The sequence below is a fragment of the Gambusia affinis genome, linkage group LG11 (genome assembly GCF_019740435.1).
Source record: "Gambusia affinis linkage group LG11, SWU_Gaff_1.0, whole genome shotgun sequence".
NCBI lineage: Eukaryota > Metazoa > Chordata > Actinopteri > Cyprinodontiformes > Poeciliidae > Gambusia > Gambusia affinis.
Window position 1 is genome coordinate 11,126,953 of NC_057878.1, and position 20,443 is coordinate 11,147,395.

The window sequence follows — 20,443 nt, forward strand, 5'->3', positions numbered from 1 at the left end:
CTCTCTGTGTTGAACTGCTTTAAAAAAAACAAAAACATTCACATTCTTTGAAATTCGGCATTGGAAATAAATTTTTTTTGTACTGCCATTTCTGTTTTTATCAATAAATGTATAGTTGCTAAAAGCGAATGTACTTCTGAAAATTTTAAAGTTTGAGCTTAAGTCAGAATCATGAACAAATGTAAATTTAACTTACTAAAATGGGCCTTGCTTTAGTTGAACAAAACATCTACATGTGTGTAGATTATTTATCACCTGTCTGAGAAACTTTATGAACAAAAACAGCAAAAGGAGATAAAAAAACAAATAAGTTTTAAAGAGATCCTGATGTCTTTGCTTTCTGTCAGCCTGAAGTACAAGAGAGCATTGCGACTGTCAAGGGATCGTTGCTGGTCACGGGGGGAAGGAGAGTTAAATACATTTTACTGATGCCACAGTATCACCAATGTCACATTTAATCTTAGAGAAATATTTTTTCATCACTTATGAAAATATTTAATGTTTATAAACATGTCGTAACATGTATTAATGACTCAAATAAACAAGTTACATATGTTGTCATGATGTTTCTGAACATTTTAGCACAATTTGGTGTAATTATAAAAATGTTTATAGTAAAGCTAAAAAAGGTTGGTGCCTCATTTGTTAAATTAAGGATCTGTTTATGGAAAATTAGACTGATTGCTAATGATTTGATTGATTGGGAATAATTAGGAGTGCATTCCCTGAGCCATGAAGGAAGGAACAGCAGATTTCTATTCCAATCTATTGCTATTGCATCAAACTTGTTTCACAGCCACCATGAGACTTGACCCGAGTTTGAAATGCTGTTGTGGATTTGGTCAAAAGGAAAAAGTCTCTTTGGGTGATCATCAAAGGGAAACTTTTATACATTTTCTATGTACATGTTGGGGAGGTCTGTAGGTATCCCATCTCCGTTATGATAACAATAAATGATTATTGGTTCATTGTTGAAATCTGATCTTTAACAATCCTGTTGAGGTGCTGCAGTCTGTTCATGACCCATTTTCTTTTGAACTGAAGACTGATTTCTATATCAAAGCATATTTTTTTTTTATGTCAGTCATTGATGAAGACAATATTCAGATGAAGAGAAGAGAGGGTGCATTTGCAGTCTTCTTTTGCTTTAGGACAACACTTTCAGTCTGATGATGCAGAGGACTTTTGGGCTAATGTTCGGATCCACTTATACTTGTCAATTAAGCTCTTTTTAAATATGAATTTCAAGGACATGTTCCTTTCTGACCAATGAAGAGCGGCATGAGTGCTTCAGGATTGATCATATTTTTTATGATCCTAATTATGCAGAAACAGCTAAATCAAGGTTGTGTCAAAGATCACACCTTATAAAAGTTATGCTACTTACTTACACAGCGTTGGTGACAGTTTTGTGACTTTAATATGTAAAATTATGAGATAAAGCCCCTTGTGTGAGATTTGCTTTAGTTGTTTTTATAAAATAACAGATTATTAAATGTAAATGTGAGGATGGGTGTTGTACCGTGTTCATGTTCCATCTGTACCAGGATATGAGGTCTTGATAAAACTTCCTCATGAATATTTGCCTCAGTTGAGTGTCACTTCAAGGTTCTGTCATTGTTAGAGGAAGTCTTGGAGCAACATATTTTTTTGTATTTGACGTTTCTGAAATCTGTGATGTTTAACTTTTGTAAAGAAATAAAACTTAAAAAGATCCATTGTGGGTTTTTTTAGACATGGTGTTTTTTTTTTTTCCCTTCTTGATTTCATAAATTATTCCCAACAGCCCTCAAACAAAAGAAAACATTTCTTTTTTATTTGGGCCTCTTAATACTGAAGTTGAATAGCGCTGGTTTACAGCAACATGTCAAACTTTTGGCAGGATGAAAAAGCTTCGAAGCATTTGTAGAAGTTCAGAATGGATATGTGTGTGGAGGTTTTGGACTCATGACCCAATTATGTCCTCTGATTGGAACCTCAGGCACTCTCTCTTTCACTAATGGACAGCGAGGCCCTTCAATATGCTACACCCCATTCCCCTAAATTCACAACTTGCTCACACTTATCATCTCAAGACGTGGCTGGTTTTGTGTGGTCCCAACACTGTCCCGTTTTCATCACGGCTCTGTCGGGTTACCCCCCTTGTACCAGACCCCATTCTCCACCCCTCCTCGCACCTGCACCGCTCCCACATCTCTACAGGAATGTGCTGGGGCTTGTAATCGCCTTTGTGGAGACCATTGAGTTGTACACGGCTGACTGAAACTTCCCAACCTCACAGTGCACTGCATGCTCGCTGAATGGGGCTCAGCATGGGGCGACTCTCCAACCCACGGATGCTGCCAAATTCCAGCAGTGGTGCTCCACAATCACTCCCACACAGGCCCCGGTGCACCGCCTGGCAGGAGGGGATGGGACAGGGAGGGAGGCACGGTGTGCCTGGGATGTGACTGTCATGAATGTGTGTACTCTCTTAAAAGAAATTTTGGAGGGCATTTAATGTTAACCATTGCAATTACTAGAATTATAATGGAGAGTTCAAGTTTTAAATGCAGTTTTCTGACAACATTAGCTACTGGATTTTTGTAGTCCAACAGAGAACCGAAAGCATGAGAGGATGAAATGGGTTGTTTTATTAATTCATAACTATCTGCTTAGAAAAAGTGGAGGACTGCCTTAAGATCAGGGCTTCAGAAAGTTTTTCGTCCTAAAAGACTTTGAACAAGCAAGGAAATCAGTCAGAGCCACCTACACATAGGTCACCCTCTATAATGCAAAATGTCATGGTAAGTTTATGTTGCTAGTTTTGTTGCAACAAAATTACTTCTTCTGCAATCAATGCACAGACTTGGAGAAATAGCATTGGGCTTTAACTCATATAGCTGTGTACAGTTATCCATGGCTAATGTGCTCAAAGTGCCAATATTTGGGTTTATTCTGCATGTTTATGTCACATTTGTTCTTGAAGGAGTTTATTCTGCATTCTGTGGAAAACACTCTGAACCACTACTGTTTCTCCATGTAATTCAGTGACAAAAAAAAACACTGCAGTTTATGAAGGGGACCATGGCAGACTGAAACGGAAAGATTTTATCTTCAAGTCCCAACTATACAATCCGACCAAGGATGTGCAAAACAACCAGATCTTCCTCCACAGCTACCAAGAATGATCACCAAGGAGACGGTCTGCCGATGGATCCGGCTAACTGCAACATGACTGCATGTGGATGATGATAAAAGGTATACGTTTAATGTCAACACAGGGAGCAAGTGCAGGGTAGTGAGCACTCCATTAGCTCTGCACAAGTGAGAAATATTGGGGCAACTAAACTATTGTTACAATTTAGAGTTAATGCATAGAACAGAGGATCTTAGCACCAACTGTGCTGGCATTTGAGCAGTTGCCAAACTTTGTGTTTATGAGATGTGAAGACATGTGGCTATCAGTTGACAGACAAACATTTATGTCCTTTCGTTAGCATCCATTGCGCCTCACAGATATTCAAAGCCATATTTTGGCTCAAACATAAGAGACAAAACTGCTTGCAGCCCGAATGCTTCCTCTCTCAGAGTTGGATGGAAAGAAGCTAAAGGAAAATGCTTCAGCATCCTTGTAGGATTATGGTATAAATCTTTACTGAAGCCAATAAATCATCCTGAATTGTGGATCTATGTGTTTGCCCTTCTTGCTTTTCTGATGCTTTTTGAACTTTTTGACACAGAAGCAGTCTTGCCAATGGGGAGCACCTTTTAACTGCAGTTGTCGGAAAAGGTTAACATGCAACCATTATGAGTTTGAAAAGTTTATCGCTGAACATATTTTTATTTCCTGATGCCTTTTACTGGGAGAGGACAAACCAGATGAGCTAAATTGTCCTATTAATGAGACAGAATTTAACAGATTTGGTTGAGTACATATTAAAGATATGTTTGAATTTAGCTAATTTCTAGTTCAATTGACGGATTAAAATTTACTCATAAAATATCTGGATTACACAGCTTGTTTTATCAGTAAAAATGAAGAACTCAATAAACCTCCATGAGAGACAGCTAGTTCCTGACACTTGTTTAATCACCAAAATTGCGCATTCACAACTTGCTTAATTAAATTTGGTGTTATTATCAAACAGTGATTTAGGATAACTCATAAAACAGGAAAGTCTCACTTCACTTTTCTAACTTAAGCAAAGACTCAATTGCAACACCGAAGGCATCGTAAAACTGAAAAAAGGAGAATGAAACAGCACTCGGTGTATGCAGTCGGGCAAAGTTGGAAAATAAGGCAATTTTTTCTTAACTTTCACCGTATTTGTGTTGCGTCTCGGTGCATTAGGTCTGCGCGCCGGCGTGCAGCGCGGTAGCTGTGGGTAGATAGAGCAAGCACTACAGGATTAAGAGGCAGCAAGATTGTTAAACATGTCAACGTGTAATAGCACGATAAGGCCCTTCCGAGGAATCCATTGGCCCAGCTGCTTTCTCTATTCCGCGCTAATCTCGCCCGGCACATTCGCTCTGTGCAATCTGTCTCCATAATCTTCTGTGACAGAGAGCAGGCTGCCTGGTAATTTTTTTCTTTTTTGGAAAAGAGGGGGGAGACGCGGAGAAAATATGCAGAGGCGTGATAAAGTGACGCTAATTATCCCCATTTAGGACAGGGAGTGCAAGGGATCGGGGCTTTGCGAACAACCGATTGTGCGCCGCTGCTGATGGCCTCATAGCACGGAATATATCGGTGGCTACAAGATAAGAGCAACGCGCGGAGGAGAGATTTATTGGCCGGCCAGCTGAAAGCATGCGCACGGACGTGCACATGCACGAATACGCGCGCGCGCAAGCAAGAAACCGGTTCTGCCACGAACTGAATCCCCCTGTATATACGTTGCGCCCTGCACTCAGCCCTCTTTGCACCTCAAGGTGTAATTTATGCGGGTTAAATTTGCCAGAACGCGCCTCTTTTAACCTGGCGATGCGCCGTGACGGGCTCCGCCTCCTGGAGCTTTCAGGGTCTAATCCGCATCTCCTCACATCAGCAGATAAGAGAGGAAACAGAGGCGAAGGCCCTCCTTCGCCCCGCGGTGCGCAGAGATCCACCCATAGATTCACTTTTTATTTGTTGCGCTTTGGAATTTAAAGTCTCCATTGTTCCTCTTAGATTTACTCCAGCAGATTAACGCGCATCCAGACGTTTAACATGCTTTACTGTGAGGCCTAACAGGTTTAATCGACGCCCCACGCGAGTCTTCATCAGTGTGAAATAGGCCCTTTAACTATGTATTTAAGAATTGATTTTTAAAATTCATAAGTAGGCACAAATTCCTCCCCCTTATTTGCATGGGCATGGATATTAGTCGCTATCATGAAACGAGGCCTATGGCAATCAAAAACCGAGCATGCTGTCAGAAATGAAGTCATCTCTGATTGTTATTCTTAAACTACTTTTAAGTGGATTGAAACTTCAAAATGACATTTTCCAGTTAACACAAACACGTTGGATAATTTCTGCGAGAATCCTAAAAAGAATCACTCTTCTGTGAGATAAATAAATAAATAAATATGTGGTTGATTTAATAACATCTGTAGTTTTCCTTCACCATGCGCAACGCGGGGCACCCTTTGGGATTAGTTTGTGGTTTTGCGCCATCAAGTTTTCAAAATCTGGAACATGTGCGTCGGAGTGTTATTTCCATTGACTCCCACGTTTCTTGTTTTGGTTACATGATTGCTGCGCCTTAAGCACTTTACTTTCCTCTACTTTACCGACTTAAGGCTATCAAGTGTCAAGAGGGAAAACACAGAGAAAACTCTAAACGGATTACATCTGAACATCACAGGATGCAATAAAGTTGAAAGAAATCATGTATTTTTTCCTTTTTTTGTTAATAACGAAATAATAAAATAATATACGTTTTAAAACAATTTGAAGATGTTCCTGTACGGTGGACCGTGTTGTTGCTTGTAAGCGATCAGTGAATAGAAATTACACATCGGCCTTGTTTACCTCACAATTATGATTTATAAAAAGCGCAAATCAACATAAAATATTTGTGGCAGTAAATTGCAATGTGGCTTAAAATTAAATGACTAGAAAAATAACCTCCAAAAACTGAATTTAAATTCAAACCATTGTTGGGGGGGCAAGGGGGGCGGAGGGGAAATGCAACTCAAGGCATCGATTTCACCGGGAATGTCAGATTTTCCGCCTGTCTGATTTCCAAATGAATGACCAGACTAGTTTCCCGAAAGCTAAGAATTTTAAAAATGCAACACATTTTCGACATATTTTCAAATATTTCGAAGAGCATGTTTCAAACCCGGCATTGACAATTAAAAGGAAAGGAAGGGACAATTCCTGAGAAAAAAAAAATCCTCTTGAATTAAGGGAGAATTTCTGATGATAAAACTGGAATAAAAGGCTCCAATTGTTTGGCTTTTAAGTGGGGGCAACGAAAAAGTAGAAGTTAATAATACAAAAATACAATAATAAAACACCCAACGTGAAACGTTAGGAAAATTAACAGGTGGTTATCAAAGGCCTTCTTGCACTCTATGTGAAATTATTTCATAAATCAGCATGCACAATTTCAAGCGAGCAAAAGTGTTAGTCTCTGTTTAAGGTCAAAATATATATGTTAATCTATTAAAACATAATAGATTATAATCTACACATACCTGAAATTTTTGTGAAATAGAAGAATGGGAATGTCTCCTTTCTTTTTTTTATAAAACATTTTGGATTAAAGTGAACCTCAAAGTGATAAAACACATTTAAAAACTTCTCGTTTAAAGAATTACTCGCAGAAATAAATGGCCTGAAGGTGGGGGAAGCAACGTGAATAGAAATATTTTTTCTTCACTCAACTAGAATATGTTGTTTTGTCAGAAAACGTGGAAAAATAATCAATCTAAGACCGCCCTTTTAGGAATCAAAGCAACACCTCGTGAAATTTATTCAATTCTTCTTCATTGCAATACCAGGGGCTTTTCACCCGCAGAAAAGCGCTTAAATTACAACAGCGGGTTGCCCGTCTTTCTGTGGAAATATTAAAATTATTCACAATTTACATTAATTAGAATGTTACAATAAAAAGAGATGACCTCCAAGGAATTAAGACACAGGCTTCTGCAAATTAACACAAATATTGAAGGAATGTGAGTTCTTCTCCATATCTTTTAAAGCACTTTCTCATGACTTTGACATGTTTTCTCACTTTTAAATAACTTACAATGGCTTGATTGAAAAATAATAATAATAATAATAATAATAATAATAATAATAATAATAATAATAATAATAATAATAATAATAATAATATGAGAGCTGAAGCAAATAAAGAATCCCCCCTTCTTACCCCCCCATGCACGTGAACCTGGCGCACCCCCCCCCCCCCCCGCCCCTTCCCTCTTAAATAAGAGTGTGAAGTGATGAGCAAACAGATGGTAGCACAATAACTAATTTCTCAGCGTCTTATTCGTTATATATTTCCGCTTGGGATAACAGCCGAGATGAAATATTATTTACCCATTCATTTACAATATCATAAACATTCTGTACAAAATGCATGGAGCTCTGGGGAGCGGGGTTATTTTTAGAAAAGAGGTAAATATTTGGTTATGTGTTCAGTCGCAGTTTTGCAGGTATTTTCTGTCAGTTCTAAATGTGCGTCAGAGGGACCGTCCCGTTCACTCCAGCCGCGGCGCTCTGGTAATGCTGCGGCAAGGCGTGCAGTCTGCTCTGCATGGACGGGTCCCCCGGCTCCCCGGTCGGTAAATACATGCTTATCATCTCCCTCAAGTCTCCAGGGCAGGGACCCCGAGTGTGCGTGCCGCTGACGGGTGGACTCACGCTCGGTTCCGACTTCACCAGCGACCCCAGCGTTCCCATGGCAGCCGAGGAGGAGACGCCGGAGCCCTGGTGCTGCGTATAGGTGATCCCGCCGTAGCTGGACGGCGAGGCGTTCATGTAGCTCTGAGAGTTCGAGATGGGGCTGTACTGCAGGGCCGTCATGTCGTAGCGGTGCATGGGCTGCGGGTTGTGGGAGTGGTGGTGGTGCGAGTGGTGGTGGTGGTGGTGTGCCCCGCTGCCGGGGTGCTGGCTGTAGGCGAGCTGCGCCTCCTGCATCATCGCAGCGGCCGCGGCGGCTGCGGCCACCTGGCCCGAGTACGCGCCGTTTGCCCAGCCGTTCATGTGCGCATAGCCGGAGCCGGCGGATCCTCCGTGACCCCCGGGGCTCTCTAACCTCTGTCCGACCCCGGATGAGCTCATGCCGACGCTTAAACCGACACCACCGCCGCCGCTGGGCCCGGAAAGCAGCCCGCCGGCCAGCGAGTATTTGTCCTTCTTCAGCAGCGTCTTCGTCTTTCGCCGCGGCCGGTACTTGTAATCCGGATGCTCCTTCATGTGCATGGCTCGCAGCCGCTTCGCCTCGTCGATGAAGGGACGCTTCTCCGCCTCGGACATCACCTTCCACTCGGCACCCAAGCGCTTGCTGATCTCCGAATTGTGCATCTTGGGGTTCTCCTGCGCCATCTTCCTCCGCTGGCCCCGGGACCACACCATGAACGCGTTCATGGGTCTCTTCACGCGCTCCTGGCTCGCTTTGGAGCCGCCGTTCGGCCCCGTTGGCCCCGTGCTCGTGTTCGTTTGGGGGCCGGGGGAATGAAGGTCAGTCTCCATCATCATGCTATACATTCACCCTGGTTTTAAACTTCACCACCAACAGAGAAAAAAACAAAACAAAAGTCTGTTTGAAGATCAGGTCAGGCGCGCACAAGTTGATACGGGGTGCGCCGAAGATGACCGAGTCAGAAAACTATTATTCTCACCCCTTAATGAAACAAACTGGAGATGAAAATTAATCCGAGAAGGCATAAATATATTTTTATAAAAAATATTCTCCACGCAGTATTTCACGCAGCCTTCGGTCTTGGTGTCGCTTCTCATCCAAATGTGACAGAATACGCGTTCGAGCCACTTTCCCTGTTGGAGTTGGAGAAGTTGGTTAAAGCGGCGGCCATGTGATGCGCACTGACAGCAGTTAAATGAGCCACAAGCGGCCAATGGGGCTGCAGCAACATAGTGATTTGCATGGAGTTTGGTCAGGTGACTTTAGAGGAGCATGGAGGAAGAGGAGGAGAAGGAGAAGGAGGAGGAGGATCAATCCCGCAAATAGCACGAGGCATTTGAACATTTTCAAACAGACTCTCGGAGACTTCAGCAACAAAAATAGCTGAGATTAGTTTGCAGTGTTGGTGGGTTCTGTCAGTGATAGTGAGTCAGATATCTCTATCGTGTTTAAGGAAGATTTTTGATTTCTGACATCTTAGCAGAGGAGCCTCAGCAAAGTTTCTTAAAGGAGTGGACGGATGGTATGTCTGGGTGCCACCAATGGCGCCACCCGCAGGGGCGCGACTGCCTTAAAAAATTTGCTGACCACCTCAATTCCAGATAGAAGCGTACATACCATATGTCAATCACTTGAAAAGTGTATTTTTCAAAATTATTGGGTTTGTTTATATTTCCTTTACAGCTCATTGCAAAAATAAATAGATATTGCATTTGAGTTATTTATTTAGCTGTTTATTCTTTCAAGAAATTTTCTGCAAGTTCTTCAATGCATAGTCCTATAAACATCATAAAACCCCTAATTTTTCTGTCTTGAAGGGCGCATGCCTATTGTTTTTCAGAGGATCAAACCATGGCCACCACCGCTCTGTCCCTCGGCCCCAAATCTTTCGGGGACACCCCTGGGTAGCATGTTGACCAAAATCCATTGCAATCATCGCAGGAAAAAAAAAAAAGCATAAATAAATAAATAAATAGGTAGAACTTCTTGACTTGTCCCTATTTCCTAAAAGGATATTCATTAAAACTATTCCACACTTAAGACCGTCTGCAGGTCTTCCAGACGGGGGGCAAAAAAGGTCATGTTGGTAGGTTTATTGGAAGTGATGGCTATGGTGGTTCACAAATAAAACTCAAAGCCCTAAGAAGATTTTTGGGGAACCATCAAAAAGATTAAAGAAGGGTTACTTTTAGAACTTTTAGAAACTAATGTCACTTTTTTCCCCAAGCACTTGTATACAAAACATCAGCTGATTTCACATACTGGAATGAAAAACACCTTTTTGTGTGTGTGTGTGTGTGTGTGTGTGCGTGTGCGTGTGTGTGTGTGTGTGTTGTCCATGATTTTTAAAATACTGGTACTCCTTGTGTCATGAGGCCAGGTCCAGCAGTGAGTGACAGGGTGTTGGACCCTTAAGGACAAAAACTAAAAGCATATCAAATAAACAAATACATAAAGATAGCTATACTTGTTTCAACTTAAAACGTTTAAAGCACACAACTCTGGATTACTTTTTTTAAGGTCAAAATTTCTCCATATGTTGCATAAAAGTAGGACATCCCAATCAATGCGCATCTAAACTGCTTCTTCTGTACGCACACATCCAGTGGAATAACACTCTCCTTCATACGATCTTATATGAACCAGCGCTCCAAAAACCAATTTACAGTTCACAGTGCATTTTCCTCTTCTCTCTCTCTCTCTCTGGCCTCCTCTCTCTCTCCCACTCCTGTCCTTCCAGGTATGTAATTAAGGTATGTAGTAATAACATGTGTCAGGGAAGGAAATGCACGCACTCGGAGCAGGAAATGATATGAAAGCGATTTTGTAAAGAAAGCAAAGTAAATGTTCCAAGAGGAGAGGTTCATAAAGAGGGAAAGCCGTTTAATGAGGCGAGGCTTCGAGGGAAGGGGCAAAGCGCAGGTATCGCCGTCTGCTGGTGATGGTGGTTCTGCAAACGTTTAACAGTAACATCCTACTTTTTTTTTCGTGCGTAAAGCGTATAATGGTTCTCACTTAGGATTCCCTTGAATCATACAGATGGCAGACCATGCAGCAGAGAGGAGCAGTTGACGCGTCTTGGAGTGCGCGCGTACATAATCCAGATTTCACAGCTGACCTCCTCTGAAAAGCCCAATCAGCCTCTAATTGAAAGGGAAAACGAAATACCACTTCCCGTGGTGAGACTAACGATTTAATCATTTCTATCTTCATTCGCCGTGTTTTTCCCCCTCAACTCTCTCTCTCTTTTTTTTTTTTTTTAAAAAAAACCCCCACAATAATAATTAAAGTTTAGCTCGATGTTACTCTCTGTTGAGGGGCCGAAGGGAGCGGGATCACGCAGACCGATCCGCGGGTCTTCTGGTAATGGGGTTAACGGGGATGTCACAGCGCTCAGTGAACGCTTCCAGCGTCCGTGGCTTCAGGCCTGAGGAAGCTGATAATGTAACAATGAGGTGAGAGCCTAAACAGCTCACAGAAAACACGGAGAGAGCGCGGAGCAATGGAGGGGAATGAATAATAATAAAAAAAAATGTTATTATTTTTTTGAGTTATTAATATGAAAAAAAAAAACTGCAAGAAAACGTTTGGCGTTGTCGCGTTTAAAACTGTTCGAATATGTCTTTTTTTTTTTTTTTTTTTTTACATTTTATTATTATTTTAAATAATCATTTAGTGATTTTTCAGAACTCTTTCGTTGATGCTTTAACAATTTATGTTGTACTGTAAACGGCAAGAAATACATATATGTATTGGTATTTTATATACTTCCTTACAGACTGTTGATGAAAAGTTATCAGAAGAAGCACACATGTTCAACAACAACTGCGAAGATCTCCGTTTTAATTTCAGATTTAAAGTGTTTTACGTTTTCCTATTTCAAGTTTTTATTGGGTTGAATCAATTTAAACAGAGGCTATATCATCCTTTCAGATGCTAAAAAGTAAAATGGTGAGAAAAAAAAATTCAATTATAAAAAATATTCTTTTAATCTTCTGGGTGCAATCATGAAGTCACATGAATGTAATGATTAATACTGCTCTTTATTCTCAATGTTGAGAGAGGATTTGGGAGTTGTACATGGAGGATTAGCCTTTTACACCGACACTAGGACCCCGGTGGCCCCCTGTTTACTTTCTCTGCCCCCCCCCTCTCCTCTTCTTCTTCTTCAGTTCCTCTCTTAACAAACCTCCTTTTCAAATATCCACGCTCCTTTGTGGCCCCTGCTTCTGGAAGAGAATGTGTGAGCGCCGTCGTGACTATGCACGACTGGGGCCAGGGGGTCAAAGCGGTTATCCAACACACGACCCCTCCACCCCCGACCCCCAACAAACACACACACACGCACACACACGCACACACACACACACACACACACACACACACACACACGCACACTGCCCCCACTATCCGCAAATATAAGAGAATGCTTAGTGAATGCATAAAACCCTCATGCGTCTTTGCGCTTATAGGGCGCAGCGGCCACCGCGTGATTGATGCCTTCTCCCACGGTTTAACCCTCGTCGACTCCTTTAATCTGTTTCTTTTTTTCTTTACTTTCTTTATTTTTTTAAAGCAGTTCACCTGTGCAAGGATTTTTTTTCCTCCTAGTCACGTTGACCACGGAATAGGTTTTAATTGTGCGCTTGGCGTCTCGAGTGGAATTGGACGGGGAGGGTAAAAAAAAAAAAAAAAAAAGGCAGCGGATCATCTGGTGATCACCTAATCGAGACAAAGGCGCGTCCTTTTGGCGTGTAAATTCAAATCTAAAGATGTTTTGATCAGAACCTCCTCCCACTCGACCTACACGCAACACGTCAGTTCAAGAGTCACCAACCGACGAGGAAAAATAATCACGTTAAATTAATCCGTTAAAACTAACTACAGACCGCTACACGTCTTTTTCTTCTTTTTCCGATTAGAGCGCAACCGGTAGAAAGCGCAGACCTGTGCGCTCTCATGCAGCCAACCCCCCCGAGGGGCTCGCTGGCTCTAAAATAAAACCGCAGCCTGCAGGTGCAACAGACAGGATATCTGCACTGAGCGCACACGCAGAAGAAATCAGACGCGCCGAAATAAAAGAAATGATCAACAGTTGCGTTCAACACAAACAGATTTCAGCCACACACACACACGCACCCCCCCCCCCCTCCACACACACACACACACACACACACACACAAACAAACAAACAGAAATAAGCAAGTTAAACTGAAAATCGTCTCCCTGGACTGTGTAACTGTTGTGTGCGAACTTACGCATGTTCCCCTCGTCGCTTCTGCTCCGGACAGAGAGGGCATGATTTCTCCCATCCACACTCCTAAACCCTACAATCCAAAGCTCCGTGCAAAGACCGCCACACTCCCCCACCACAGTCCCGGCCGTTTGAATGCCAAGGCCATCCATGCCCGGTGCCCAAACCCACTACTCAACACACACTGAGGGGCCGACACAAGAAGAAATGACATTTATTATACTCTGTTTAAAAAAAAAAAAAAACAACAACAACAGACAATTCCAAGTTATTGTTTCTCTCTGCAAACGGGGCTTGCTTCTAACATAATGAACGTCTTTTGTGCGGCGCAGAACAATACAAAACAAGTATTCTAATAAATAGCCACTTTTTTGCGGGGGGCAGGGGTGGGGGAGTGGGGTGGTGGGGCTCGAGAATGAATGGGCTGGAGCGGCGGGGTTCTGAAAGGCAGCTGTGGCGCATTCCGGGGAGGAGGGGCGAGGACTTGGCGAGGAGCCCCACACTCCCCCCCCACCCACCTCCACCCCCTTCACCTCCTCCTGTATACTGACTCCCATTACTGAGCCCGAAGCAGAAAAGGATGCAAAAAGGAGTGGGGAGGAGGGGTATCGACTTTTGGAGGGAGTGTTTTATAAGAATATATACACACACACACACACACACACACACACACACACACACACACACACACACACACACACACACACACACACACACACACACACGCACACGCACACACACACACAAGACCTTCACTGTTTTCAACAATATGATGGAATCATTAATATTGCTTCAAACCGTGAGGCGCAAAGCATCCAATTTAGTCCACACATGTATGTGGACCTGCGCAGATTTAACGCACGTGGTTCTTACAGCATCAAGATGGAGAAGTAGACACGCGCGCACACACACTGCACACGTTCTACAGCAACAAACACACAGCTGGGTTAAATAAAGGATTCCTAATTAAACGCAGGTTCACCGTTTTGTGATGAGGCCGAGCCTTTCCCCCACTGTTTAATTTACTACTCGTATTGAGTACCTCAAAGATTAATTTATTCTCAGACTACATCTTTGCATGCTTGTTGTGCTAACATGGGAGCAGAGATCGCGGTCGAGAAGGGACTGCTTTGTTAATGAGTCCCGCAGGATGCTCTTCTCCTGTTGCAGCGGCTTCCCGCGGCTGCGATCCTGCCACATCTGACAAACCTCCGCCCCCTTTGACTTGTAGCACCTGTAGCTGGCAGGTGCATTTAGTGCCTGAAACATCCACGTGCTTGGCACTTGAGTTTTGTTTAACTTTCCAGGGAACAGTACCAAGAAAATAGGACTATAAAAAAGTGACAACATGAGCACTTCTTGATAGATTATGTGGGCAATTTCTTCAAAGTGTTCCAAAAGTAATTACAAAGTCTTCATAATGGCAGTAAATGGACATTAAGTGGAACGTAACGACCACACGTTTTACAGATAGAAAGTCTGAAAAGAGGGGTATCAGCACACTTTATGCTGACACCTGTAAATAAAATGTAATGCAACAGATCTTCAGCGGGAAAGAGAGTCTACCCGTCTAGCTGTGTTTGATTTCATCTCAGTATAATTACAATTGTTTCATGAAGGCCTCAGGGGTTTGTTAGAAGACAAAAAGGGACAAAGCTATGAAGGTATCAGGGGTAAAGTTATGGAAGAGTTTAAAGCTTTTGTAAAGTACAGATGTGTTTAATAGTCCTGGTTAACCAGCTATTTTCCTCTTTTACCATCCACACTAGCTAAAAAAACAAAACCCTGCCTGCCTCCAGATTAAAGCTAAAACTTGTGCATTCAATCACAAAAGATTACTTTTGCCACTTTTGAAAGATCTGCTACATAAAAAGAAGAAGAAGAAAAAAAAGAAACCCCACATAAACCACATGACAAGATTGACACAGAGTGGTTTGGCTAAGTAAAGGTGGGTTAGGTAAGTGAGGGGGAGAAAAGAAGGAGATCATGTCAAGTTCAGGTCTAAAAGGGTCGGGGAAAGAGGGAGCCAGTTGTCTAAAAAGCAGAGGTTTTAACTCAGCCGCACTCTCACCCTCTTCATCACCATAACACGGTGCTCCAAACCCAAAAAGACCAATAAAGGCAATTGATTTAGAAGGTTAACCATTGGAGAACAGAGGAAGAGATTGCTATGTCGCAAGGATGGAGATGCAGAACAGATAATGCCAGACTTCAAAACATAGTTTAGTAAATAATGCAATGCATTTGATGTAGTTTAGAGAAGCCCAGCAACCTAAAACCACCAAACCGAAAGTGCGCTTTTTGTTTTGCAAGAGAGCGTAACATGTCATTCAAATCAGGGCACTCTTGTCTACGAGCAGTTTGTTCTTTTGTTTGCTCCGTGCGCTCCATTTTCATCTTGTTCTCTCGCAGGAGAGGCGCACATGAGGGCTTGATGGAGTGGTGAGTCAGAGATGGGGTGACACCGAGGGAGAGAAAGTGAGAAAAGGAGGAGAAGAGGGAGACCAGGGAGGCCGGTGTCAATCCCGTGACAAACAGCGGCGGATAATCATGGGCTTTAGGAAAACACTGTGTCCATAATGCTATTACCCAGGATTACCTACTCCAGCGGAGAAGGCGAGACTCTCTTCACAATGTGCCACAGACCTTTCAGATAATCATCTTATCACAGATGACAAACCCAGAAGAAACATCCCATTATTCAAGAGGGAGTGGAAAAAAAAATCCTGCAGCATGTTTGGATGAAGACATATTGTAAGCCTAAATTATTCAAGTGGAAAAATATCAGATTTTGAAATTAGCACGCCAGTCGCTTTCATACTCTTCCTCCCGTTTTTTCCCCCCCTCTCCATTCTCTCACTGTCTCTTTCTCCCTGGGTGCTTTCTCTTTTTCCCCGCAGGGCAATTAGAGACAAGATTTTTACACATTGTTCAGCTTATCAATTAGCCATAACACCTCGCCCTCTGATTGGTCTGTAACGAACATAATGGTTTTAACAGTCAGGAGTTGCGACTCTTAGAGGTGCCGTGCTAATGGTGTCGCCACAGCGATGGAGTCAGAGTAACAGCTTTGCAGAAAGGCAGAAGGAGGAGGAGGAGGAGGGGTAAGTCAGCTCTCCCTAACACATCTCTAATTAGAGCTCACAGTCAGTCATTACTGATGTAATAGGGTGTAACACTAATGGCTATCAGGCAAGCCCCACAAACAACTGAGGGGGGCTCTTGTAAGGTGAGAGGAGCAGAAAATTTTATGGAGGAAGAGGGAAAAAAAAAAAGGAGATTACATTGAGGAGGCGAGGCGAGATGGAAAGTTGGAGTGAAGATGTGTTTGGATAAGGGGTCAAGGAATGATGTAAAAAAAAAAAAAAACATCTTGCAGCAGAGAGGGTTTTTAAAAGTGAAGCAGTCAGACAAGGTCAGGGTCCATTAATGAAAAACCTCTTTGATGACGGGGAAGTCTGTCGCGTTTGTCTGGCCAGATGCAGACACTTGCAAAACAAAAGGAGAAAAAGGACAAAAATTAAAAAAAAAAAATAATAATAATAATATTAAGAGAGAAGGCTCTAGCAGGTTTGTTTGTTCACGGGGAGGCAGATGACCCAAAGCGAAGCGGGAAGAGCGAGAGGCGGGCAAACTCGAGAGGAAAGTTAACCACTTTGGCACTTAGACCTTGTTAGTGTGGATGCACTCAAAGGCCCATTCAGCTCCTGATGCATGTTTTTATGCTTTTCTGTGCTAAATTGCAGCATCTGTGTCAAAACAGAGCCAAAAAGACTGAGGACATGTAAGATGGACATGAGGAAACCACTGCTGAGAAAAATTAAAGGTGAAAGTCCTTTGAGAGAGCTGCGGGTGCTCCATGTTGCCCCCGTGTGTACTGGGAAACCAAAGTCTGTTTGCAACATAAAGTAACTTATTGCGATATCAACCTTTGTTGGGCTAAAGCTAATCTTATTCCACCCAAAAGCAATCTTGTGTTTGATGTTTTCAATTTATCCTGTTGCAGAAAATTAGGATATAGAAGGAAATTCAATTTCAGCATAGTATATTACATCTATATATTGCTTTATATGACTTGAAATCATAGACAAGTGGATAATTGTGAAGTTTAGTATTGTGAAACTTCCCAATACTTAAATAAAAATCAGAGAAACATATATATATGTGCACTCCTGGATTGGCTGTTTAGCAAATGCCACCAGAACATGTTGTAAAGTCAATGTTTAAGTTTACAACATGCTGCTTGTAAAGTTAAACATTGCTGATATTCCAGCTTCCAAAGCTGCACATTTTAATATTTCTAATATATTTTATGAAAAAAATAAGTGAATTTACAACTGCTGAGCTGTAATTAGGCAGAGGCCACTCTAGACATTTTACAATTTACCATTTATAATTTAATTACCCCTTGGCACCATCATAAAATTATCAATAAATAAATAAATAAATAGAAAGATTTATAGAAATTCCCACACTCTTATCCCATGCCCTCACCTGGACCCCCTGGAGAGGACACAGAAAAGACGGGTGAGTAATTATATCTGAGCAACTTCAAGCAGCTCTTTTATGCCGACACGCTGACCTATAGACTTTAGCAAAACGTAAGCAAATATTTATATGTAAACAGTAAACCTTATTCGATTCCTCCCACAGGCGACCGCCACACTTCTTAATTAAGAAGCACCAGCACAGGGTCTGACACAAAAGGCCACATGCTAGTTATCAAAATACTCAATAAATATTCCATAAATAATTTTAACTTTTTGTGTGACTTACAAATCTGTGTTTAAAGTGCAGTTTTGATCAAATTATTTTCATAAAGGGCTCTTAAGATGCTGCACATGTTGGCAGTGTACAAATGGTACCAGTAATGAATACCTATTCATTATAATGACTAATTAGTTTGTATCACTGGTTTTCTTTTAGAGGTGTACTCATCAAAAGTATGAACTGTTGCAACATGACAAAATGTGAAAAAGTTAAGAGCATGAAAGGCAATCTTTCAGCTAATCTGAAGCATTAAGGAGAGGAACTGCAATCTTTTACAGTCTCATAATCTCAAAATAGATGCAATAACTGTCGCTACTTGCTGACATATTATGACAAAAGATCATATATTCCTGTTTTATTCCAATAGAGCATCAGCAATGTATTGTATCTGTAATGCATTCTAATGATACTTGAATATGATAGTCATTAGCACCAATTACTTTGCTGCTAGTATTTTAAAACTCTTGTTTGAGGTAGGGTATTTTATTTTTGTAACGGTTTCTTTTAACATTTTTAACATATTAAACTTGTTTGAATAAGTTTTTATATTGCAGCTTTGTTTGAAGATCTCTGTTTATGTGAAGGTAATGTACACTCATCATGCACATGAATACGAAATGCATCTGTAGGTTTCTACGAATGCATTTGAGTCATTTCTCTTTTAGGCTTAAAAAAATACTTCATACAACTTCACAGTATGATGAATTTGGTGAACAAGTTTCTTTCCTCTCCAAAAGTAAAAAATATTAGACATAGAGGTTTAAATATTTCCATACATCCCTTTGATGTTTGGTGGTAGAGAAGGCCAGCGGGTTTTGCAGCGTTCAAGAACCTCCTGGCATGATCCGGGCCCGACATTTGACCCCTCTTCTGATCAGAAATGATAGAGCTAATTTAAACTGGTTGGTTTCCTGGCACAGACCCGGCTTAAGCATAGTTCATAAATTTTCAATAGGGTTGAGGTCTGGGCCATTACAGAGGCTTATTGTCAACCTGCTTTATGTATTCCACAACAAGTTCTGATGTGCTTTCTGGACCCTCGTTCTGGTGGAACACCCAATTGCGCTCACGTTTCAACCATAAAGCCTTTGATTTAAGGTGAATTTCAAATTAGCTGTGCTTCTTTTTTAGTCCATCCTCTTTGTGCAACACCACTGGGAGCAGACCCGCAGCATGATGCTGCTACCTTACTTGACAGTTGGTTGTATGTCTTAAAGATGCAAATTGAGCCATTATTAAAACTGGCTTCCTGTCTTTTTCAAACTCAGTAGACAATGACAGTAAAACTTTCAGGTATGTCAGGTTATGCTGCCTACAGGGTCCAGTTCCACAACAAACCAATCAATTTAAATGAGATCTACCAAATCTGCCAAAAAAAAAAAAAAGAATAGTCCAGTTTCCAGCAACAATTAGACCAGGATCCTTTAATGATTGAAAAATCATAATTTTTCTGCAATTTGCTTAGGAACATTCATCCAGATTTTAGTGGAATGTTTGCTTAGGTTTTATGTATGTATCAAGGTTATAAATTGTCTCAGTTTATGTTACAGAAAATTAATTGTTAATTCAAACTTTTACTACAAATTCTTGTTTCAGGAAAAAAAAAAAAAATCCCCGAGGTTTAAAGGTACAGAGCAGTTTAAAAGCTTCACTAAAAGCAACAAACTAATGAGACATTCATGAACAAAATATGTATTTCTCAACCTCTCAGCAAAACGGCTAAGCTTAAGATCTCACATGTAACATAAGCAGAAGGCAAAGCAGCACACTAAGCAAATTGCTCATCAGATGCATGATGCTAAACTAATGCCTGTGACAGAAGTGTAATCACTGAACCCTGGAGGAACCTTTAAAGTGTGCATCCTGTTCTGTGGCTCCGCAAAACAACGGGGGCAGCCGCTTGGCCTTTTAGGGGGCTGCAGGACTTCAGGGGAGCTCTCCTTTCCTGAACTCAGCCATGAAGGCATGTTTGATTATGAGTGTGGATGTGTGTATATCTGAGATGTGTGGATGAAGGTGTGAGGGAGACGGACTCCTCAGTTGCCTAAGTATCGTCCCTCACCCAGAATTTAAAATAAGGTCACCATCCCCAGGAGGCCTCAAGTCAAAGCGCCCCTTCTTCACCTGCCCTTTAACTCTCTTCATCATGTTCTTCTTCTTCCTTTTTCTGCTCTTCAACTCAGTTTCTCTCCTCTCTTGTCATCCTTCTCTGTTTAAACACAGTTGCTTGGTTTGTCGCTCTCCCAAAGCGGGTGTAAACACCAGAGGAACACCATCTCAAAGAGTCAGCCTCTTCACTTGCATTTGTGTTAACTATTGTTCCTCACCTCAAAAGTTGGAACTTGTTTTTTTTTTTTCTGCTTGTTTGATTTTGTCCTGGTTTCAGCTCAAAACAGAAGAAGGAAGAAAAAAAAGCTTCCAATAATGTCACTGGCTCTTTAAGCACTAATTTGATTGGCAAAATGAATTTTCTGAATTAGCAAAACAATAACAGAAATGACATAGTGTGTTGATAAGGCAGCCAATAAGTGCATTAAAGCTTGGGGTCCAAGTGTGTGCGTGTGTGTGCTTAGTT

At 41.6% G+C, this 20,443-nt stretch overlaps 1 protein-coding gene across 4 annotated transcripts in view; it reads right to left on the reverse strand.

The window, feature by feature from the left end:
- Positions 1-20,443, reverse strand: part of sox1a (SRY-box transcription factor 1a) — a 48,508-nt gene that overhangs the window by 12,467 nt on the left and 15,598 nt on the right. Inside the window, exon 1 of one of the 4 annotated variants that reach the window (XM_044130725.1) lies at positions 7,844-9,038. The exons of 2 other annotated variants lie outside the window; for them this stretch is intronic. In XM_044130725.1, coding sequence (XP_043986660.1) covers positions 7,844-8,689 — 846 coding nt within the window. In that variant the 5' untranslated portion in view covers positions 8,690-9,038. Of the gene's footprint in view, positions 1-7,430; positions 9,039-20,443 lie in introns of those variants that run through there. One more of the 4 variants, XM_044130724.1, reaches the window with a different exon arrangement.